Raw genomic sequence first — 25,705 nt, forward strand, 5'->3', positions numbered from 1 at the left:
CCATCATTCAGCCAAATGACCACTCCTCCTTTCCACCGCTAAAGGAGCCCAGGATGTTGTTTTGCGCTCTCTCTGCCACGCTGTTAACATTGCCTTTCTCCCCCCCATCCACTCCCCTTACTCCTGTTGTATTGTGTGTTTCCAGAGGGGAGAAGAACAAAGTGGGGGATAATGCCGGCTGGCTGCTGCTCGAGCAGAGAAGTGATAGAAAGACAGAAGAGAAAGACAGAGGGATGACACAGGAAAAGACGAAATAACAAGAGACCTCACCGTGAAGAGGAAAAAGGAGAGAGAAAGTGTGTGTGTGTGTGTGTGTACATGCATTTTAGAGTGCGCACGTCCGGGATTATTATTGCTTTGAAATCTTAGTTTTTTTCTTATTTTGAGGATTTGACTAGTTTTAGTTTGGGTTTTATTTAATTTAAGTGCCAATTTTTCGGGGTATTATGAGGAAACCCTTAATTAATCAGAAGCTGAAAAGGTAGGATGAAAGAATGCATGAAATAAAATGATTTATTTGTATCACTCAAAAACAAAAACAAATCTGATTTGACCTGCAATTGTACTCAGTTTAGTTCATGCATTGTTTTTCGTGTTTTTTCAAACAGTGTTTTTATTTTTATTTCAGTTACCTATTTTATTTTTTTATTTTTTTTCACTGCTGGTTATAGTTTTAGTCATAGTTTTGGTTAACTATAACAACCCATAACATGTTGCATACTGATGAACTGAACTCACTATCTCGTTTTACAGAGGCTTTCAGGACCACAGCCCCAATAGAGCAGGAGCTATTTAGTGCGCCATTAACAGACACAAGACCCCAACTGCATCATGTCACTAGGTCTGACATATCAATCAGCCCACTGCTTATACACTTGCAATGACATGGTGCTAACAATAGGGGGAACCTTGCCGCTTGTCAGCATCTATACCCCCAGAGCAAAGGAAGCTGTTGCAATTTCACAGTACAGCTTGTCGTCCATAATGACTAGTTTGTTTCTTGGTAATTTACTCGTTTAGCAATCACACTATTGCTCTTGTAATAAGCAGGCATACATTTCAGACACAAAGATTCTCCAAACCATTTAAACCAGTTTTCACAAACCGTTTAAACCATGCCATTAATAATAATAATAACAATAAAAATAATAAACAAAATTCGATCAGTGAAAGGACAGCCAGCCCTGTACAACGACTTTTGAGGAAAATATGCCAATCTGAAGCGAGGAACTAATAATGTCATTGACAAAATGTTTGAATAGCCATAAGCTGTGATATCAGTGTTTCCACCTTTTAGCTAACTCATTGACGTAGCCCTGCATAGTGTTGCTGTCCTTTGGGGATGTAAAACCACCTTCCATTTACTTGTTTGTGTCTTGGCGAGTTTTACTTTCTTATCCTCTCTTACAACTTGTGTGTTGTGCAACCCCCGCTACTAGGAGCCGTAGTGTGAAGTGTGTGGTTTGTGGTGTAGTGGATAGCCGTTGTGACTTGCCGTTTGTGTTGGTGTGTAGTGGTGTAGTAACAAGGTTGGCTACTTGATACAAACCCTAAAACTAGTCTTACCTCTAGGGTGGGCTTTAGCCGCGGTCGACCTATTCTTACTCTCGCCCTTAAATGTACTTCTTTTCTTTTATGATTTGGATAATCAGTGAATAGCCTACAGTCCTTATCAATTACAGGCATTTGTTTAGTCTTATTTCTTCTGCCTGTCTTGTGTAGATATACCATTTTACTCACTCAGTAACTTATTAAAGACATATTTATTGTGGTACACAGTCTCCTTCACTCATTCATTCCTTTGGAATTAAGAACCTGAACCCACACCTTAGTGGGGTTACATAGTATGTGTGTGTGTGGAATGCAAAGTGGTGGTCACCTCTGATGGACAATAGACAGTGTCACCTAAAGTCATCCTTAGAGACTGGATAATCAGTGCTTGTTTTTTTTAATCGCACTTTTCACACCGATCCAGCCTTGGAACCGATGCTCTTACTCTGCCATTTCATCCCTGGTCCCCTGGTCACATGTCTGCAGTCGGGTAAAGAGATGAGAGGAGAAGGAGAGCAATGGTTCTATCGTGGTGTCTCCTTGCCTCTTGATGGGAGTGACAGACATACAAATAGGTTGTTTAGGAATTTGTACAACAATATCCTACTTGTTCCTTTTTTTAGTGTGGATACAACACTGTGGAAGGTCTGCCAGTAGAAAGCAGGCGCTAGATCTAAGGTGGCCCCAGTGAGTGGACAATAGAATGTTATTGATGGAGTGATGCAGACGATAAACCTTTTAAGCTATACAAAGTTTATTTGTGTGGGAGAGCTTCTCTGCTTTCAGTTTTAAAATGTCTGTGGTGAACGTGAGCTCCTCAAACACATGACTAGATGAAGTCAGAGTGCTGCCTAAATCAAGTTCACACTGCTGAAAGCTTGCTTCAGCTGTTAATTGTTGAGACAGACACATTTGATGTTCTCAGTAAAAGTTTATGTTGACATGGACCTTCACGATTCCCCATATCCTCCTCCTGTCTATGAGTCTATATATAAAAAGCCCTAGAATTGTCTTGCACTCTTGACCACACACACACACACACAGGCACATACACACAGCATTCACCAGTAACACCCTGGCAACTCCCAAACAGTTATCGTAAAACAGCAACAACAACATCAGCAGCGGTAGCAGCAGCATTGCTATCTTGACATCAGTGCTGGCCATGGCGTCAGCTATCCGTATCGATCTGGGCCTATAAATAATTTGGAAATTGGCACGTGCGGGAGGGGTCAGGGATTGGGAGAGTCAGCAGAGCTTTCCGCTGACACAGGGCCTCATTTAAAAAGCAGCTGCTGATTAAAAATTAAGGAGACCACATCTCTCCTCCTTCTCCTCCTTTTGGCTCTCTGTTCTCTTAATCTCTCCCCTCTCTCTCGTTCTTTCCTGCTCTAATTTTTCATGAACATCAAAGATGATGAAACTTCGCCAAGAAGAACGGAGAGCTCCTGGCGCCAGCCTCCCCCTCATCCGATAGCCCCCCACACACACACACACACACACACACTGCTAATGACAGTGACTGGAGAGTGAAGGTCACTCCAGTCTTGAAACACTGGGCCTGAACTACAACACATAGATAGCCACACACTCAAGACATGTACATGCACACACACACACCAAATGTCAGGCATGAAAACATTTCTCAAGAGACACCTAAGGTGCAGGTTGGGAAATACACACACACATACACACCTTTCTGGCCTCATTTTTGTTCATGTGAATACCTCCGTAACTCACTAGGATACAGGCACCCACTGCTCCAACATATTAGCTGGAGATAACAAGACTTGTTATATACACTTATCTTTCCCTACCATTAGAAGACATTATAATGTTCGTTTAGGTGTGCGGGAAGAATATGGGTTTCTCCATGGCACCCATCCTTCACTAACCATTAGAAGACATTACACTGTTTAGGTGTGCGGGAAAAATATAGGTGCCTTGATGGCACAGCTCAGAGGTGATTGCCAGAGAACATGAGCCTTATCACAATCATTTTTGTGAACTGTACTGAGGGTAATAGCATGAAATGGGCTTCCACAGAATCATTGGTGTATTTGTGTTGTTTTATCTTCAACACAATAGCTCTGTCAGGTTCACCGGGAGTTTGCCACGTGTTCCACTCCGGAGCTGCGAAGCATGTTTAATGAGATTGTTTGGCTTGGCTGGGTCCCGTGTCCAAGGCTTTAATGTCTCCATTCAGAGGGGCCGAGTGAGGAGAGTGAGAAATTGAGCGGACAGCCATCAGCAAGCAGAATCTCATAGCAGACCAGAGAGATCAGCCAGAGAACCTCATAGCACACCAGAAAGATTAGCCAGAGCAGGGGCGGTGCGTCCCATTGGGCAAGTCGGGCAGTTGCCCAGGGCCTCGGCCACCAGGGGGCCTAGTCGTATTTACGTTTTTTTTTTTTTTCAATAATTAAAATGAATCACCTGTATTTGCAAACGAATTATAATTCATAATAAGCATGAAAACACAATTATTTTATTTTATATATCAGCCTAAAATGTATCTTAAATCCATCATGGAAAAAATATTCCATGTCGCATGACGTTTTTGTCACGGACAATTTGTCGTGGGGTGGCGTTTGTGGGTGCAAAGTTAAGCATGAAACGATTTCTAAGTGGTAGAAAAGGAAGGATGAGAGGTTCGGGGAGAAATTACCTAACACAATACTTCCAATCAAAAATTCGGAAGAACTTTCTGATAATATTTCAAGTTCATCTGATAATGTTTCAATTGCTGCTGAGCCAAGTTTAGCTAATGTTAGCAGCAGCAGACAAATCGCTGCTTCAGCACCAACTAACCCTGCCTACCTTGCTTCAACAAACGGTGAGCCCTCATGTACCATTAGCTCATAGTCATATATAATAGATGTCTATGCCACAGCTGCCCATATCCGGGACACTGACACCTGCACTGACGACGCGCATGATACTGCCATGCTCCTCATCACTGCTCAAGCACAGCTGGATGATAACGAGAGCAGTGATGTCACCAATGCGAGTAACAGCAATGGCATACAGTGATCTATAGACCCAGTTTTTATGGTGTGACAAATTAACAGATAGAGAGAGAATTGAAATAATTAAAACAGAACCTGTACTAATTTGGAACTTTCAGTTGAAAACATTCATCAGAAGTATAAAGAATTAATCAAATGTAACAAATTCTATTATTTTGACTATTACGCTGCACTCAAAACCTCATGCTTCAAATAATTTACAATTGTTTAGTGAGTCAACTACAGGGCTCTCAAGTGTCACGCATTGAGCGTGACAGTCACTCATTTCGGTCTTTAATCACGCACTCCCGCCACACGTCGTATTTCTCACGCTGAAAAAAAACTCTCCTTCCCGAACACACGGATTTATACCTGCTTTTCCCACACAGACTGAAGAGGAAAAGAAACAAACATGGAAGGTGAGAACACAATGGACACACGTAGGGGGCAGCTCCTTTTGCAATTGGATCCATCTAAACAGACACTGTCACGACCCAGCCTGGCATGCCCCGTCCCCCTGCTATCAGTGCTCTCTGTTTTCCACAGCTGCGGGTAGCAGAGTCTGCAGTGCCTGCAGTTGTGCCGCATGAGGGCTTGCTGAGCTCCACAATAAGACGGTCTTGGCGCAGTTTGAAGGAGGCTCCCTCTCCTCGACACGTCGTTTATGTTTGTTTGTTGGACATATATACACTAGAGCAGTGGTTCCCAACCTATGGGTCGCCAAAGATCCACGAGGGGGTCGCGAGGCCTTCTTGATTTTGAGGGGTATAGACCATGTTGAATAAATGGCAAAGCATTTAATATATGCATAAAAGTAAGCAAATGTAAGTGCTACATTTAGCCTTTATTCTGTTTTTGAACGAAGACAAATTTAGGAATAAAATTATAAACTAAAAATGAGTTTTCGCAGGGAACCGAGCGTATCACGTGACTCTCTCTCGTGCGTGCGCTGTTGCCTCGCGACTTACTGAGTGAGGGAAAGATGGCTACGCCACAGGTAGGAGAGAGAGCGGAGGAATGTGTCAAAAAGAAAAAGAGGGGGTACCAAGAAAGTTTTATAGAGTATGGATTCATAGAAGCCATGGATAAAGTTCGAGGTGAATGTATATTTTGCCGTGACAAACTAGCGAACGAAAGTTTGAAGCCCTGCAAGTTAAAGCGACACCAGACCACAAAACATCCGGATACGGTGGGAAAACCGAAGGAGTTTTTTCTAAGAAAAAAAGAGCTTCTTGTTGCTAACAGGCCACAGAACATTAAAGACAGTTTGTTAAGGGCTGGAAGCGACCACAGGCAGGCAACATTGGCATCTTTTGACTGTTCTCTTCTAATTGCCAAAGACAAAAAGCCACACACCGCTGGCGAAACACTGATTAAACCTGCGTGCATTAAAATGGCAGAGAGGATGTGTGGGCCGCAGGTGGCCAACAAATTTAAGACTGTGCCACTGTCCAACAACACAGTGAAAGATAGAATTGACAGGATGGCAGGGAACGTCGAGAACACACTAGTCGAAAAATTGAAGACCGGTCCCTTTTCCATCCAGCTGGATGAAACCACCACTGTGGCCGAGGAAGCAATCCTCATCATTTACGCACAATACATCGAGGTGACCGAGGTAAAACAGGACATTCTTATGTCTGTAAATCTGAAATCCACCACAAGAGGAGAGGATATTTTTAGTGCAGTTGACACGTACCTCACAAGCCACAACATACCCTACAAAAATATAGTGGCATGCTGCACTGATGGAGCCGCCTCAATGATGGGGAAAAATAAGGGCTTCAATAGCCGTTTGAAAGAGAAGGCCCCGCACTGCTTGGTGTTTCATTGCATGGTACACAGGCACGCACTGGCAGGCAAACATCTCTGCGAAGACCTGAACGAAACATTAAAGACTGTGGTCAAAATAGTGAACTTTATAAAAGCTCGCCCGCTCAACAGGAGAATCTTTGCACAGCTGTGTGAAGACGAGACGCATCAGACACTCCTACTTCACACCGAAGTTCGCTGGCTTTCCCGGGGGAAAGTGCTGACACGATTCATGGAACTGAAAGACCAAATACAGAAATTCTTGGCCGTTCACAACCAGAAATTGGCAGAAGAAATGAATGACGAGTTTCTAATCAAGACTGCATATCTTGCTGATATATTCAGTCTATACAACGAGGCAAACAAACGTATGCAGGGCGCAGAAGGCACCGTCATTGAGTGCAAAGAAGCAGTGGATGCGTTTGTGCGCAAAGTGGAGTTCAGGCGGAATAAACTGAGAAAGGGGGACCTACAACATTTTCCTTTGCTACTACAACAATCAGGCGAGATGTTACCTGATGCTTTGACCAGACAATTCACCTGCCATATGGATCGACTTCAAGAAGAGATGCATTCCCGCTTTTCGGATATTCATGAACTTGTCTCAAAAGACGCATGGGTGATGGACCCATTTCTCGCAAAAGAAGATGATGTGGCGCACCTCCAGTCTGAGGATGAGCTCATGGATATAAAGTCAAATTCCGTCTGCAAGCGATTCTATGATGAGCATGGATTCAAGCAGTTTTGGTTGGCAAAAGGACCAGGAGTCGCTCCGAGGCTGGCTAAGCATGCGATCACCAGATTCATCTTGCCATTCGCCACAACGTACCTGTCAGAGACGGCTTTCGGCGCTCTGGTCACCATCAAAACAAAGGCACGCAACAGACTGGATGTGCACAGCGACTTTCGTTTGGCTGTTACCAAACTCGAGCCAGACATCGAATCACTGGCTCAGGAAATACAGTGGCAGAGTATGGAATCAGATCAATGCCATAAATATTTTGTAATCTGTAATATAGATTTTGTATCTGTAATATAGATGTTGTATCTGTGAAACCATCTACACTTTCAAAACCTATCTACAGATACGGATTTCAAATACGAAATGTATAGATACATTTCTACACTTTCAAAAACTATCTTCACTTTCAAAATCCATTTACAGTTACGGATTTCAAAATACAAAATGTATCTACACTTTCAAAAACTATCTACACTTTCAAAAACTATCTTCTCTTTCAAAATCTATCTGCAGATACGGATTTCAGTTACGGATTCCAGTTACGTATTATGGATACGGATTTCAAATACGAGTTACGGATTTCAGTTACGAATTACAAAATCTTTTTGGCAGTGTTTTATCCAGCTTTCTAAAGAGCCAATCAGCGCTTATTGCAGATTTTCTAACGCGCCAATCAACACATTGTATCCTGTACTGACTAGCCAATCAGCGCTAGCTTGCTGCAACTGCTGGGAGAGTTGAGTGAAACGGTTATGCAGGCAGCAGCAGTTCACTGGAAACAGACACCAAGACACCGAGAGATGGCACAGGTAAGAAGGCCTATATTTCAAGTTGTTAATAAAGTAATTGTAAAACGCACAATCATAGTCAATGGTTTTCACTCCACACTTCGTTCCACCTGTTACTCAGATCCTTGTCGTTGTATGGAAGATAGTATGAACTGCTTTGGTAGCTAACGAAAGCTAACGTTAGCATGCTTGTGACCGATTCACATTTAATTAAGATAACCATGAACAGTATTCATATGACCCATTATCACGATGAGAACATTTAGCAAACAAACTGCTATTGTCTTGTTCTCCAGACACATGCAGAGGTGGTGGTGGGGGTATAACGTTAGGTGCATCCTCAACTGGATAATGACCAGCCTGATCTCAAAACCACCTTGCAATGACATGTCATTTTCGTTTCTTTTCATGACACTTTGGGGTAGCCTTCTTGTAACCATTTTCTGAAGTCCTTGAAAACGCTTTATTGTGTATTTTTTGTGGAAGCAAGTTTTACGCAAATACACTAGTTAGATCCATGGAAGTTGATGGAACGGTTGATCTAGGCCAGGGGTGGCCAAACTAAGTAATTGTTTGAACATTGATGCACTTAACATTTTTCTGCATGGACCATAAGCAAAAAAACACAATAACCTAGAGTCTAGTCACTTAAGCATAACACGTACAGACTCATAGACAGCAGCATGTTGAAAAATAACTGTTAACTGTTGATTTTTGCTTTAACCAGAAACCCCACATTTGTAATTTCTTGTAACTTTAACATTTACAGTCATACACATGACCAATCCATATCCATGACAAAGAACCATTATCATAATTTTGGTAATATGTTAACATGAATGCATGGGCGTCGCGACAATGTAATTGGGGGGGGACAAGACCCCCTCACTTTTCAAAACAAGTCGTTTCGACCCCCTCACTTTTGCAGTCAAAATATCAGTGCGTGCGTGAATGCTGGTCTACTAGTACAGCATTCTTTCCATTGCTTCACAATTAAATCCGTTCCACTTTATTAGTGGGGAATACCCACAGCAATATAAATCCACTCAGCGTTTTCCTGGTGTAGTACTACGCAGCCTCATCACGCACGCAGATTCAACTGTCATTCATTTTCATTCATTCTCTGATTTGATCGGAGCGTCGCGCTAGAAGCAGACCACAGAAATGGACATACGGAATCGAAGTAGAGGAAAGTAAGTCAGAGTTGCCCAAGTTTTACCTGTAGTGGACAATTAAGGACCACCCAATGGACATTATCTGGCTATAATCGTATTGTTATTGCCATAACAACCGTGAGCTAATCTGGCGTTAACGTTAGCTAGTTAATGGCAGTTTTTCTAACGACAGCAGCGACTAAACACACACTCACCAAAGAAGATTTTTTTTTTTTAATGTGTCACTCACTTGTATACCTCTCTTTGACTCACACACGAAAGATGATGTCAATGCCACAATTAATAAAATGAACACTGGTGTGCTAGGCATGCTGTCAAGCTTTGCCATATATGAAAACTATTCCCCCTACGTTAACCGTTTACTTCTGGCAGCTTCCATCCTTAAGAGACTATGGGTTTCAATACACATTTGGCCATTTCTGACCTGAACAGTCATACTTTAATGAGGTGGTCAGTTTGAATGTAGCCTACATAATTATCAGGCTCAACTGCATGACTAGTTTAACTCCCTTTTTCAATCTTAAAACATGGTAAAATGCACCAGAATGCGGGAAATTGCATCTACGTTTTTCAAAATTTTATGGGGGAGGACCCCCAGACCCCCCGCTCAAACATGTCCCCCCCACTTTCAAATTGGTGCTGACGCCCATGCATGAATGTCTACTTTGAGTGTTATGTGCTGATTGTGTATTGGATGTTCATGTATGCATTTTTGTCAGGTGGCAGTGGGAAATGATGTTCTCCACAGACTGAGGTCTAGGTTGGAGGGGGCCTTAGATCGGCAGCCCTAAGACCTTGACTATCTGGAGTTCACCTGCAGGAATCAGATGTCTCTCATACAACTGTTATCTGCCAGCATCCATTTCCCAGTGGAGGTAGGTTCAAGTTGTATTTTTTCTTTGCTTTGGGCCATTGACAGGTCTATTCTTACAAGTTATGGCTTGCCTAACGTTACTGTTTGTGATCCCTGTATTTATATTATCTGTACAAAAGTTTCGCTCATAGGCTTCCCTAGATTAGAACTAGCTGACTTCCCCCAACCGAGGACTGGTTTAGCTCCATTGAGTAAAAAAAAAAAATACAATGTATCCCTGAGTGTGTGTGATCAACACGATCATTTTGATCACCATATTTTACATAAAAGTGATCGTGATCACAGATCACACACACTCGGGAGATTAGCCACATTATGGTTGACAAGATTAACAAATATTTTGAATATTGTTGATATTTGGCTGTTCACCATGAGTTCATTGTTTTATTGCTCAATGGTGATCTTGCCCGGCTATCAGTTGGGGAAGCCAGCTACATTATAACTGATACTAATGGACAAATAACACAAACATACAACCTTTTTTTTACTCTAAGGGTTCATTAAGGTCTCGCAACAATATTTCTGGCCCATAGAGATGGACAACTTGTATGATGTGACCCTAAATAATTCTGAGTGTTTTTCCAGGATTGTTACAGCTGTCACTTCTTTCTTTTATACAGGCATATTGACGGGAACCATAAATTGGTGAGGTGGAGAATGGTGTTCCATGGCTGTGTGGATGGGTACAGTCGCTCCATCATATACCTTGAGTGCCTCAATAATAACAGGGCATCAAGTGTTTTGAACCTGTTTCAGCAAGGTGTATCTGACTTTGGTCTGCCTTCGAGAGTACGGAGCGACCATGGAAGGGAAAACATAGAGGTTGCCCGATACATGCTGAACAATAGAGGGGTGAATAGAGGGAGTATGATCATGGGGCGCAGCGTACACAACCAAAGAATAGAGAGGCTATGGGCAGAACTAAACAGAGTAGTTTCTTATTACTTCTCTGACTTATTTACGTTTATGGAAAATGAAGGCATACTTGACTCTCTTTGTGATCTTCATTTATTTTGTTTGCATTACATTTACTTACCTCGGGTTCGAAGGGGAGTAAGAGAATTCAGGAGTCAATGGAATAACCATGGACTCTCTACCCAAGGAAGCCAAACCCCATTGCAATTGTGGCATAGAGGTGTTGTCAGTCATATTGGAAGCAACAACACAGCTATACGTGGTGTGTTTCAGACTGATCAACATTTAGGCACTGATAATGGCGAACCGCTACCTACAGTAGAGAGCAGGAATAATATTGAGGTTCCTGAAAACAGTGTTCATGTAAGCAACAGTACCATGCAAGAAATTCAAGAATGAATTGATCCATTAATGAATGATGGAAATCATGGAATACAATTATTTCTGTCTCTTTTAAATTTTTTGCAAGCAAGACATCCCAGAGGACTAAGTGAATGATTCTCTTACTAGTGTGCAAAGTTGAGTTGGCTCTTAGCCTAATAATTTCACTACATTGATATTGATGTTGCTAGTTGATGTCTAGTATGTCAATAAACTTGAACTTGAATGAAGAGATTGGGCTATTATTACATAAAAGATTTATTGATGTAAATGTACCTGTATAAAAAAAAAAGTAGATTGGACACATCTACATTCTGCAACAGAACCCCCAAGCTCATTCAACAAGTAAAGTACATTTTAATTAAACTTGACAATAAACAGGACAAATGTAAGCCCTTACTAGGAAATGTATCCACTGAAGTTAACAAAGCAAGCAAACTTGTGTCTAGTGTGAATTCAGTAATTTGAATTTCCAACATTTTTGGAGTGGATACCGACATTTTTTTTTTTTTTTTTCATACTGTTACATTTTATACTTTTCAACTTTAAATTCATCATCTATGGCATGCCAAACCCCTGTGTTTCTTATTGCAAAGTCCATGTTGGTCTTAAAACAATCGTACGTGCTGTAGATCGGCAGTCGAAGACAGCTGATGCAGGTGTTGGCAACAGGGAACTTTGCTGCTTCACCACTAGGGTGAAGAAATTCAAGAGATGGTTGAGGAGAAAAGCCGATTGGTGGTACTGCATCAGATCCAGTTGCAAATGCTAGGATGTCCCCCAACTTCTTTGATCCATCTTCCTCTGTGGAGCAAGCAGGACAGCATAGAATTAAGCACAGAACACAAACTACATTTCAGGACTTTGTTGGGGTGGAAGATAAATATGAATGAGAGACAGACCAAATACTTTAAATCATAAACTTTGTCATGTTAACACCAGAAGCTTGTTTCCCTTTTCCTAGAAAAGTGCACATATGAGTTTCCTGAGTTGTTCTCTCTATCTCTCACACATACCTTCAACATCTTGCAAATAGTCCCTCCAGAAAGCAACTACTGTTCTCTCCTCTCTTTTCTGGTTGCTCCCCTCCTCTGACCACCGGATGTGGAACAGCCCATCAACCTGGTCAGCGGTGAGCGGCCTTGGATTGTAGCACATCACTGGACTGAACGATTCTGGATGATTCTGGATCTGCTCCAGGACTCCAAGCGTTTTTAAGCCATCTCTGAACCTATGACAGTATGGGAGGAATGGTGATTCAATGAAGAGTTCACTTTTTTGCATGTGTCAGGCATCAAACAACAGGATTTTCAATTTAACTAAATTTAAACTACCTTTCAAATGGTCCACGGACTCGATTAATGACTTGAAACATCAAGACATCTTCCACAAGTCTATCCCTGTCGTCAACACTTTTCAGTGGCTTCAGACAGCCTGCATTGGCAAGATAGTCTTGGAGAGGTTGAGTTGACTGGGTGAGTTCCTCCAGAGTTGTTGATTCTGAAACCTAAAAATGATTAACAGTTTATTTTTTAAAAATCAGATCAAATTCTCATCCAAATTCCAGTTAAACATTATTCCAGTGACTACTTTTAGCTCAAAACTCAAATGTTCTCATATTTCAACACTGCTTTGCTAGAAGTGATCGTAACTTTGACGTTAGTGGCTGATGACGTGCCAGTGATATGATTTTACTTTTAATTGGGTAAGACTACTTCAGTCCAATGAACGCAACCTGGGCACTTCGTCACATCCAAAATGATATCTTGTGGCAGATGCATAATACCACAGTGTAAAACGGATATAAGCTGATCCATTTAACTGAATTGGGGGCACAAATGATAAGACAGATAGATAGAGAATGCTGAATATGATGAAATGAAAATGCATCAAACCTTTTGTATTTTCTCACGGATGTCGGAGTCGGCGATGTCCCCAAGGTTTGGTCTTGATTTCTCTGGCCCTTGAACAATGCAGTCAAACAGTGTTTGAGAGAAGAAATTTGGTGAAGGCCCTCCATGTACCAGACTTAATGCAATAGCCCTTCCTGTAACAAAGTATCTGTCCTCTCTGACAGCTGAAAAAACAGAGAGGTAGAATTTAGGTAGTGTTAGCATAACCTTTTAACTGTTGCCATGGAAATGCCTTAAAATCACAGTTCGTAATCTGAGTTCAGCACCCTCTTTGGTACCAGGGTAGCCACACTGGCTTTTTACAGTGTTAGTCTATTATTTCAAAGGATTAAAATCACTATGAGGTTCAAAATGGTATGGGAGCCATATACCTGATGAATCAAGAGCCAAGTTGAGGTTCCCTTCTGTTCCCTCAAACACTGAAGACTGTGCAAGAGCTTCTGTAAGCAGTCAAAGAAATTCTCTTCTTGGACCACCAAGATCCACAGCTTCTTCACTTGTTCCTTTGTCGTCCGAAAATCTCACACTTATCCTGTGTGTTGGGTCAAACGAGATTCTTTTAAAGCCCCGAATGGCACCATCAAGCACAGCAGCACGGTTTATGTTGAACCGGTTGACTTGGTTCTGGTTGATCTTTTCAGCAAGAGTAGATAAAATCTCTTGTACAGGGACACTTCCAGATGAACTTTCTTTTCTGAAAGCAAACATCAAAGGGAAAATAATGTTTAGATCACTGTTCCAACCATACGCAGTTATAGTGTAGCCATTTGTGCATACACACATCCACCTGATTTTCACTTACAGTCAAGGACAGTGCTAGCTTATTATTTAACGTTGTAATAACTTTTAATCCTCACTTCAGCTAACTGTCCTGTAAATTGTAGTAATTTATAATTTTACATAGTAATGAGTTCTTATACAGAATTCACTTTAATTGGGTTAAGTTAGTATAGCAGAATAATTTAAGAGGAATTTGAAATCGCACACTGCAATAGTTTATAATGTACCTCAACTTTATAATTTATAACCAGGAACTTCTAATCAAATGTATAGATAATTACAGACAGACGCAACATATACATTCAAAACATTTGTTTTATTTATACTGTATCAAATCCCTTCCAAAAGGGACAAGTAAATGCAAACTATCGAGACCATGTAACATGTTTCAGAAAAACCCAAATAAAATAAGATGCAAAATAAATGTAAAGTGGGAGATCGAGATACACAACAAGTTGATTAATTAACATGGTGTTGGATGGACAGAAGGGAACAATTCCAGATCCAACACTTGACTTCACTGAAGAAGTTTGTTTTTTAGGGATCTGATCTGACCCTTGCAGAGAGGTCCTACCCCAGTTCCATTATGACCTTTTTATGCTGCTGTCTATGAGTCTGTACGTGTTATGCTTAAGTGACTAGACTCTAGGTTATTGTGTTTTTTTGCTTATGGTCCATGCAGAAAGTTAATGTTAAGTGCATCAATTTTCAAACAATTACTTAGTTTGGCCACCCCTGCCTAGATCAACTGTTCCATCAACTTCCATGGATCTAACTAGTGTATTTGCGTAAAACTCGCTTCCACAAAAAATACACAATAAAGCGTTTTCAAGGACTTCAGAAAATGGTTACAAGAAGGCTACCCCAAAGTGTCATGAAAAGAAACGAAAATGACATGTCATTGCAAGGTGGTTTTGAAATCAGGCTGGTCATTATCCAGTTGAGGATGCACCTAACGTTATACCCCCACCACCACCTCTGCATGTGTCTGGAGAACAAGACAATAGCAGTTTGTTTGCTAAATGTTCTCATCGTGATAATGGGTCATATGAATACTGTTCATGGTTATCTTAATTAAATGTGAATCGGTCACAAGCATGCTAACGTTAGCTTTCGTTAGCTACCAAAGCAGTTCATACTATCTTCCATACAACGACAAGGATCTGAGTAACAGGTGGAACGAAGTGTGGAGTGAAAACCATTGACTATGATTGTGCGTTTTACAATTACTTTATTAACAACTTGAAATATAGGCCTTCTTACCTGTGCCATCTCTCGGTGTCTTGGTGTCTGTTTCCAGTGAACTGCTGCTGCCTGCATAACCGTTTCACTCAACTCTCCCAGCAGTTGCAGCAAGCTAGCGCTGATTGGCTAGTCAGTACAGGATACAATGTGTTGATTGGCGCGTTAGAAAATCTGCCATAAGCGCTGATTGGCTCTTTAGAAAGCTGGTTAAAACACTGCCAAAAAGATTTTGTAATTCGTAACTGAAATCCGTAACTCGTATTTGAAATCCGTATCCATAATACGTAACTGGAATCCGTAACTGAAATCCGTATCTGCAGATAGATTTTGAAAGTGAAGATAGTTTTTGAAAGTGTAGATACATTTTGTATTTTGAAATCCGTAACTGTAAATGGATTTTGAAAGTGAAGATAGTTTTTGAAAGTGTAGAAATGTATCTATACATTTCGTATTTGAAATCCGTATCTGTAGATAGGTTTTGAAAGTGTAGATGGTTTCACAGATACAACATCTATATTACAGATACAAAATCTATATTACAGATTACAAAATATTTATGGCATTGATCTGATTCCATAGCAGAGCTCTCATTAAAAGGTTGCCTGGCCTATGTTGCCTGTTTGTGCACAGTCAAATAAAAAGGAGATTAAAAAAAAAACTGTGAATACTGGTAAAGCTGGTAATATTATATGTTCCTCATTTTATGTGTTGTTGCCTGGGTTAAGTTGTGTTTGAAACAGTCCAATGGTAAGGAGATGAAAAAAGAACAGTGAAATTAAAACTGTGGTAATTTTACAAATGATTAGGCCTACTCAGTTTGTTGTTGCCTGCCTAAGTGTTTACAATAGTTAAATGTAAGTGATGAAGGAAAACAGTGAAATTTACGTGCTATTATTTTAATTGTATTTATATTAATTTAATTTTTTAAGTTATTCCTCATTTTCTGTGTTATTGCTGCTCTCATATGGAAGTAGGCCTATATTATTTTTGAAGAAACATGTGTTTTACAAATAGCCTATCTGAAGTTTATGTGGAAGCCTAATTTCAAGGTTTTTTCTTATTGGTCTGTGTCATTTCAGCAGGCAGTGTAATACTGAAGTTCATTTTATGTTGAATTCTTGAAATGTAGCCTAATAAAGCGCAAATGTGAAGGATGTAGGCCTAAGCGTTTTTTTCCGGGGGCGGGGGCGAGGGCGGGGGGGTTGGGTCAACAAAGCTTACAATGGTAAAAATATGGGTCCCTGAGAAAAAAGGTTGGGAACCACTGCACTAGAGGATGCATACCCGACCCGAGCCCGTCGGAACCCGACGGGTTGGGCCGAGTTCAGACAAATATTTAGAAATGTATAAGCGGGCTCTGGTCGGGCTTGACACATCAGCACGATAATGCATTGAACATTCCAAATTTAAAATATCTTAATAAATAGTGAAGCCAACTGTCTGCTTCACATGATGCAAAAGTTTGTTTTTGAGAATAAAATAAATCACATTTAGGTCCTAAATTTTAGGATAACAGCCTTCTTCCCGTGGCGGGAATTTGTTTATGTCCACAATTACAGGTGACAAAATGGCATCACGGAGAAAGTTAAAGAGAAACTGTCATCTGGAGAGTTAAAAATGATACTAAACGAAGGGAAAACTACTGTATGGAGATATTTCTGCTTAGTAGACGATGCAGATTCTAATTAGGCTGTTGGATATGTCCAATGTAAGAAGTGTGAAGTTTTAATGAAATATGATTGATGCAACTCTCGTTCTCCACAACAACATGGATTAAACCTCGATGGTTGGATTTAGATAGTTTCAGAACGAACGTCGGCGTGCTAAAAGATCTTCAATGGTAAGACTTGTCTGTTGTGCCTCCGTTGGTGTAGCATAAAACGTGAGTTGTATTAAAGTATAGCGTGTGTAATGTGTAGCTATCTCATTCCGTTTGTTAACCTTTCCTGCTGTCTGTCTCTGCACGTAGTTGGAGATTGCAGGGGAGTAAAATGCTCCACGGCCGAAGTAGATTACATGTTTTTAACTTCGGGGTTAATTCCCTTTCCTTTACGTCTGCTGCTGGTTAGTAAATACAGACAGCAGGAAAGGTTAAAGGCACCCAGTGCATCTTTAGAGGCTTGAGACTCGAAAAATAAACGTCTATGTCTAGTCTTTTTTTACACATAGTAAGTTTCAATAACTCCATACCATTACATATCGACATTCAAGGACATTCACAGACGTCGTTGTGTGGCGAGAATCGCCGAGAGGCCATTTTTTCAAATCTTCCGACCGCACACGAACAAGACCTATGAGTCCCGAACGCTTCCGGAGATTCTATCACGTGATCCTGTCACTGGTTCTGTTTGCGAATGCGGGAATCGAATAGCTCGCAAATAGTGACGTCACGCGTTCGGAAAACTCCGAAAATTGGTGACGGGAATCCGTTACTGACTGGAATCCTGCTTTATTTATTGGTGGCACTGTCAAGCCAAGAAGGCACCGGATGCCTAAGAGAGCCCGGGTGACGTAATGTTGACTCTTGAGTGACAGTTTCTATGCCAACGTTAGCATTACGTAACCCGGTCACCGCGTACCTTGGCGAAAGCCATCAGCTACTTTTTAGTTGCTTAATATTGTGCCTAAACGGACACTACGCATCTGGACACTTTTTAGCTATCAGTCAGAGAGTCTCAAGAGTTGTTCGAAAGCCATCAGGTACTTTTTAGCCGCTTAATATTGGCTGCCGGTCTTTTGTAAGTAAGCACTCATCAACAGGTTTTAGCATCTATATTGCTAATAGCAATTCCTCCTTTTGTGCGACAATATTAAGCGACTAAGAAGTAGCTGATGGCTTTCGAACAACTCTTGAGACTCTTTTACTGATAGCCAAAAAGTGTCGGGGTACATAGTGTCCGTTTAGGCACAATATTAAGCGACTAAAAAGTTTTAGCTACACCTGCCTGATGGTATTCTGTAAGTTAGCAATCCGCTAGCATATCAAAGCTAGCAATCCCCCGTTGTTCTTTAGTAAAATGTTGTGCAAACAATGCCCTGTTTTGTTCCAATGTAATTGTGGGTGCCGTCATATATGTCTAAAAATCACAAAACATTAAGGAGTTTCTTAATTTAAGCACCACAACAGATGAATAGCTTCAAGCTAACAAGATAGCTCGTTACACTAGCACGAGCTAGCTAGCTGATGGAATGTGCTTACTTTGATACATACATTTGATTTATATAAACTAGCGAATCAACAACTTTCCTACCAAAGTCAAACATCAAGTACATGGTTGTTTTGGTTGGTTTATTGTAGGTCAAATACAAGCAAGCCGGTCTCAGGTAGCGAAGTTCAATGCAATATGCTCTGAAGTAAATCGCGTTATGAGCGATAAAGAGCCTGGGTGACGTAATGGCGTTGGCATAGCAACTGTCACTCAAGAGTCGTTCGAAAGTCAACATTACATCACCCGGGCTCTTTTAGGCATCCGGTGCCTTTTTAGCTTGACAGCACCTACATCCAAACTATGTGTCACAGTTGTCCCTCCCTGTACGTGCTCCTCTTTAAGGAGCCGCATCATTTTACTAAACGTTCTTGCAATGTGAATCAATTAATTTAAATATGCTTATTCTGTATGCTTGTGCGTTTAACAGCGCTTGTTTGTGAGAGAGAGCATTTAACTGTTGATGCCCCAGTTTAATAATGCCAGGCTATTCATAAAAAACGTACGTCAATGTGGCATTAGTACTATGAACAGTTGAGAAATTGATTCCGTCGGGCTCGGTTCGGATTCGAAAAATATATATTTTAATGGCTGTCGGACTCGGTCCGGGATCAGTTACTATTCTGTCGGACCGGGCCGGGTTCGGACAGAAAAATTCGTTGCGATCCATGCTCTAATGTACACCCATTAGACACTACACTTTTATTTCTGACAAAAATACTGTCTTTTCTATTACACTTTAATAAATATCCTTTTATTATATAACCTTGCCTCGCTATGCCAATTTATCAGACGATTCATTTTGAAGGGTAGTCCAAAGAAGTGGCGGCTGGTGAATTTTTTTTGAGGGGGGGCGCAGTTGGGCAGAATATTTGTTACTGAGGTTAAAGGACTGTATATTTCTGCTTTCACTACATGACACTGCATGAGATGGTACATATGGGTGTGGTCTGCAATGGGAATAGGGACCAATCAGCACTGCACTGGATTACATCAACATGAATGATTGTTACACTATAACAATTACACATAACCAATATTATTAAGACACATCATAGTGGACATTACACTAAGCAACATAGATCTCATTCATATTATATTTACAGTATGAACTCATCCTTATTACATAAGTCAATATAAGATGACCTATAAGACAACATGCTAATGGCTACTATTATGCAAATCGCTGTTAATAGCAATGTAAAGCCCACTACAAACACCATAACTTCATGAAACACACTTACTTTGATCAGGTACGCACACAATGCCTCACATACGTTTTGAAACAATGATGATTGGAAAACTAGGCACTCAGTATGTTTAACAACTTAACTATTACAGTTACTGAATTGGCTACGAATGAAATGTATCGATATATAACTGTCTTTCGTACAATATTTAAAAAACAAAGCTTTATTTCAAGAACACACAGTGCTCAACACTATCCAATAACAACTATCAACATACTGTAACTTGAAAACGTGGCCGGCGCCAAGAGTGGCTTCTCTCAGTGAAAACGAATGGCAATATATTATATTTGTTCACATTTAAGTGGTTGTTGGCAGGGGCTTCCGGTCTCCCGCACACATTTAACGCGTTAAAACAGTACATTTCTTATTTTAATTATTTGATGTATTATGTAATTTTTTTTTTTAATCTCAAAATTGTAGGAGGGGCGGCGCCCCAGCGCCTTGTATTGACGCACCGCCACTGGTCCAAAGGAAATAGTTATAATGGCCCTGAAAATAAAATACAGGACTGCAAATAACAGAAAGAAACCCTCAGTAAAATGTTGCACAGTGCCACATAAGGATTATTCAATACTGGAAAAAAACTCACAGTACCTTATCAATGTGTATAGAAAAAACAGCCACACACACCCAACAACCATTCATTTCTTTGACTCCCCACCCACTGTGCAACAGATAACTGAAAAGAGCAAACTGAAAGCAGAATATGCTGGAGCACAACAGAGGACAAACACATTCAGTACAGTCCTCTGTTCCGTCACAGACTGAACTTACACAATTACGTGCTCGCCCCTGGATCGTAGCCCAATGTGATGTGTTCCTGGGACACATGTCTCTGTCAGTCTGCCCTCTGGTGCTGCAGTCCTCACGGTGTTGGCTCTGCAAACAGAGACAGGTCCACGTTGCTGTCTAAAACACACAACGAAAATAGACTCATGACAGAACTCATGAAGATCTAATCATCTCTTTGTCTGTAGGGAAGAGAAGGTGAGGAAAAGGCTCACCTCTCCTCAGGATCAGTGCTCCCCCATGGTATGAGGTGAGGCCTTTCATCTCCCATCAACCCATGTGCAATACAGGTTCGTCCAACCGGTTAATTATCTAATGCACTCACACCTGCTCCTCTATCTGCCCTTTAAATCGATCCAACCCACTGCCCTAGTGATATGCTGAGAATTTGCAATTTGATCGATTCAATGGTCATGGATTGCCACAAAGAGGTAAGTAGGCCGTCTATAAACATAATGTTTTTAATTGAGAGATTAGGTTAATTACACATTTTGTGTAATTGATTACAGCACAAGCTAGATATGAAATTTGTATGCTGTCATTTTGGTTTGTAATCCGCAAACATCCCAAATAGCCACACTACATTCTAGCTGGCAAATTAACGCTACGGTAATAGGGCTGCTTCATTATGGCAAAAATCTAAATCAGGACAGTGGTTAGTGATGAGATCATGATTATTTGACATGATTACTCAATGACTTTGGAAATATCATGCATTTATTGAACTTGTAAAAATCTTTTTACCAGTGGATTTCCTTAAACTTTAAATATAATTCAGCTGAAAAACTCTGAAATCAAAAATAGCTCTGTGAATTTATGTTCTATGAAATATTTAAAACAGGCAAATGCAGAAATGTTCACCCGCCCTCTTTCAAATGTAACAAAATATATTCTTTGGTGCTACACTATTCATTATAGGTGACAGATGTTGGAAAAACTGTTTCTCCTGTAAACACTAAAGCAAACAATAGCTGATCATCTTAGAACATTATATGGTAAAGCTATGGAGATGCATCACCCTATTGCAAAAAGTGTGTAGTGATATCACTAGATAGCTAGATAGATGGATACTTTATTGATCCTGAGGGAAATTAAGGTCATCCAGTAGCTTATACACTTAACTTAACTCACAAACATACAGACATGAATCACAGTAAAAACAATAAAAACAATACACATAGGGAGAACATGTACACAGGGAGTGGGGTGTTTGCAGGTACAGGATAAATATGGCCCTATATAACAGTGTGCATTAATTGTAACAGTGTTGAAAGTAGTGGAGAGTAGTGCAAGGAGTGCAAAGAGTGTTCATGTGCATGTGTGGATAGTGCAAATAAAGTACTGTGCTTGTGTGTGTGAGGATAGTGCAAAGTAATATAAATAGTAAAGTAAAAGTAAAGTCTGTCCAAGGGGCTAGTATAGCCAGTAAAAAGATGGGCAGTGGGATGGCATATAGTGGGGTGAGAAGAGGAGGGCAGACTGAGGTAGACTCATGCAGAGAATTTCATCTCCCTCACCCTCCCCTTCTGCGTGGCGTTGTACAGCTGTATGGCCCTGGGGACAAAGGACTTCCTCAGCCTGTCCAATGAGCATGACAGTGACAGGAGTCTGCCACTGAAAATGCTCCTCTGTCCATTGAAAGTACTGTACAGTGGGTGGTGGTCATTGTCCAAGATGGTCAGCAGCCTACTCAGGGTCCTTCTCTCCGCCACTGTTGTAAGGCAGTCCAGTTCGGTGCCAACAACAGCTCCTGCCTTTCTCACCAGCCTGTCTAGTCGCCCTGCATCCCCCTTCTTTATGCTGCCTCCCCAGCACACCACAGCAAAGAAAAGGACGCTGGCAACAACAGACTGGTAAAACATGCGCAGGAGTTTGTTGCAGACATTGAAGGACCTCAGCCTCCTCAGGAAGTAGAGTCGGCTCTGACCCTTCTTGTAGATGGCATCTATGTTGGCTGACAAGTCTAGTTTATTGTCCAGATGAACTCCTAAGTACTTGTAGGTGCTGACCACCTCCACACTGACCCCCTCTATGGAGACTGGTAGCAGAGGAGGCTGAGACCTCCTAAATGAGCGGAACATTAAAGAAAGCAAAGGCAGATGGCTTTTTATGTGTGCTCACTAGTCACTACCAACTCTCTTTAGGGTTCAGTTTCCCTGTAATAATACTGTGATCACCCATCTGTCTTCAAGTCATCCTCTTGCTGTGGAGAGAAGGCAAAGCCAGCAGAAGTTCTTCAGATGAACAAAGTGGTGGACTTCTTCTTAAATCTTGATAAGGTGCACTGCACTCAATGAAGGGAGACCATAAACTCATTATGAACACTGACAGGTTAACATTTTAATAGCAGAGTGTGTGGATCAGTTGATATTACTGCCCTGCACCTTGTAAGATGACATTCAGCACTCATTCAACAAAGGAGAGTCACGTATTTGCATAGGTTATGGTATGTAACAGCCAACTGCTGCCACTGTGATGCAATCAAGCATCTTTAGTTTGCCCGGAAGAGGAAAAACACTTCAAAAATCACTGACTAACTGGGTATACATGCACATTATATTGTCATTAGTACTTCTAATACATTTGCCCAAATAACTTGATTTGCATGTACAATTGCATATACAAGAGAAGCACATTAACTGGAAACATTCCACCGGATGGGGGACAGAGAGCTAGGACATGTGACCACCCTAACACCACACACTAAACCCAAACACACACACACACACACACACACACACACACACACACACACACACACACACACACACACACACACACACACACACAAACCCAAACACACACAGAGACAGAGAAAGCCATCTAAACTCATATTTTCTGTCTTACACAAAGACAAGGTTTTTGTCCCTTAAAAGAAGGAAACATAAACTAAATGTTTGACTTCGAGTATCACAACAATTTAGTCAAGTACCTGGATGTAAACATAAATATGTACATTGATTTTATGGAGAGAAAAAAACTGAAATTTCACAAATTATTCCTTGTCTTTCCTGTAAATGAGACAAACAGAGATTAAGAGTAAACTAGCACCTAGAAAATGTCAAGTGTGATTGCTCAACAGCAGCAGAGGATCACTAACCCTTGCCAAGCAATCAATGAATTATACAGCCACAGTAGGCTTTATTATGAACAATTTACTATCCAAAATTAATTAATATTGACTGTTGACCTTTCATTTATTGTGTGCAATAAACTACTTTCCCTACCTACCTACTTACCCAGATCTATCCTTAATGCTATAAAGCAACACAATGCAACAATGTACCATTGTCTTTAAAAGCAGCTAGCCTAGTCTTGATGGTAAAGTGAACGACAGATGAATACACCTGTTGTTCCCACTAGCCATCTACGATGTGCAGTCTGTAGTTGTTTTATTGTCACTAGGTCTTAATTGCTCGTAGTTTTCTCCCCTGTTCGTCACTTTAGACAAAAGTGTCTGCTAAATTACTAACTGTAAGAAAAGAAAATTTGCCAATTATATCGCCAAGATACACCGTTTAGCATGCTTTTATCAGTGTCAGCTGGGCTGTTGGTGGTGTTTGCAAGGTTTTTGCATGACTTTTAGCTTGCTTTGCGTTTTGAGTTAATCTCTCTCCACAATGCATGCCAAAATGAAATCAATATACTGGGCTATTGGAACTGACGTATACAGTGGTGTTTCTTATACAGTGCACAAGTTCTGAGAACACTGTTTTTTGTTTTGCTAACAAGTTGCCTACCTCAAATTAAACTCCCTCTTTTTTTTGTGAAATCTATTTTGTTCCCACGGCTTCAAGACCAGCGCTACTGGCCCCGTCTGTCCCGAAGATAGTCCTAACTCGCTCTGGCCCAAGGCGCGTTGAACAAGTTATCTCTTTCATACTAAGAATAGGCGTGGGGTATAACCCTGGTCTAACCTTGGTTTGAAAAGTGTATTAGGGTCACCCTGTTACTCAAACCTCAGGTGAGCCCTTGCGATCATGTCTGAAGGTTTCGGAGATAGAGCTGTGGGTCGGTAGGGGACAGCTGTCATCTGGGATGGGCAGGGTTTAATATGAAGGCAGGTCAGATTGAGGATGACGATCACCTGGACATGGAGAGGGTGAAAGTGACCCCTACTGTAGTCTGAACAGCTGAGAGAGAAAGGGACAGAGGGAGGGAGAGATATCTACTGATAAAAACAAGGAGACTTCATGCTGGGCAGTAGATTGTAAACAAATTGGAGGGCTATCTGACAAGCAGACACAGATGGAAGCTGTTCTCATAGACAGAACATGTGTTTATGTATGTGTGTGTGTGTGTGTGTGTGTGTGTGTGTGTGTGTTAAGATATTAAGAGATGGAAACAGAGTACGCTGTATCAAACCAAACATCAAAATATGATTATGATAACATGCCGTACCAGCTTATATACTGTATATGTACACAGAAACCACCACAAACTTTACCTTAAAAGGCATGCTTAAGCCTCCGAACTGGCTCAACCACAGACATCATGACGGACAGAAACCAAAGCAGCAAATTACTGCAGTACAACTGGCTTATGTAATTTGGTCTTAGTATAGTTACTCATTCTATTCCCATACAGATGGCCACACTTTTATCCAAAGCAATTCACAGCATAGATAAGGTGTACCTTAAATGAGCTTTTTGCCACCTGGGGTGTTAATCCTAAAACCTTGCTGTGCTTCATGAACACCTATCCTTCAAGGCAACTCCAGGCTAGAACATTGGACTACAAAAAACAGGGTTCTAGAGTTAAACCATTACTGAATAACAGTTGAATGGAGAATACAAATGATCTACTAAATTTTGCCCAGTTTGCCATGTGTCTGGTTTTGTTTGTGAATGGGTGTGTGTGTATAGGTAGATGTACTATGTTATCCGTATATAATCCACTATTAAAGAGTATGATTTAGAAACTGCCTCTCTATTTTGAGCGAAAAGAAACAAAGGGTAAGAATTCAGCCTTGGGTTGACCCTGAAGCTAGATGGTGAGGGGACAGATAGCTATGGACATTATAATCACCAAGGGTACTTTCAAGGGGAGCTTTGTCTGTAGTTGTTGTTTATATTCATAACCTTGTCTATGGCTATAGTTCTCTAATCAATTTACCAGAAGGCTAACAAAATAGATATGTGAAAAGTCGTTATGTATACATTTGATACAGATATTTCCTTTTGAAAGGCTAACATATCCAACCGTCTTGCTCCTGAGACCCCTTTCAGTAGGTAGTTTAATTTAGCTGGAAAGGCAATTACGACAAGGCTTTTGTA

At 40.9% G+C, this 25,705-nt stretch overlaps 1 protein-coding gene across 1 annotated transcript; it reads left to right on the forward strand.

The window, feature by feature from the left end:
* Positions 1-5,952: 5,952 nt before the first annotated feature.
* LOC308363365 (protein FAM200C-like) lies at positions 5,953-9,812 on the forward strand (the record flags this gene model as incomplete). The annotated part of the gene is made up of 2 exons (XM_080836177.1): positions 5,953-7,342; positions 9,796-9,812. The coding sequence occupies 2 exons, from the start codon at positions 5,953-5,955 to the stop codon at positions 9,810-9,812; spliced, it is 1,407 nt and encodes a 468-aa protein (XP_080692303.1).
* Positions 9,813-25,705: the final 15,893 nt, after the last annotated feature.

This window comes from Sprattus sprattus (assembly GCF_963457725.1).
Source record: "Sprattus sprattus genome assembly, chromosome: 4".
NCBI lineage: Eukaryota > Metazoa > Chordata > Actinopteri > Clupeiformes > Clupeidae > Sprattus > Sprattus sprattus.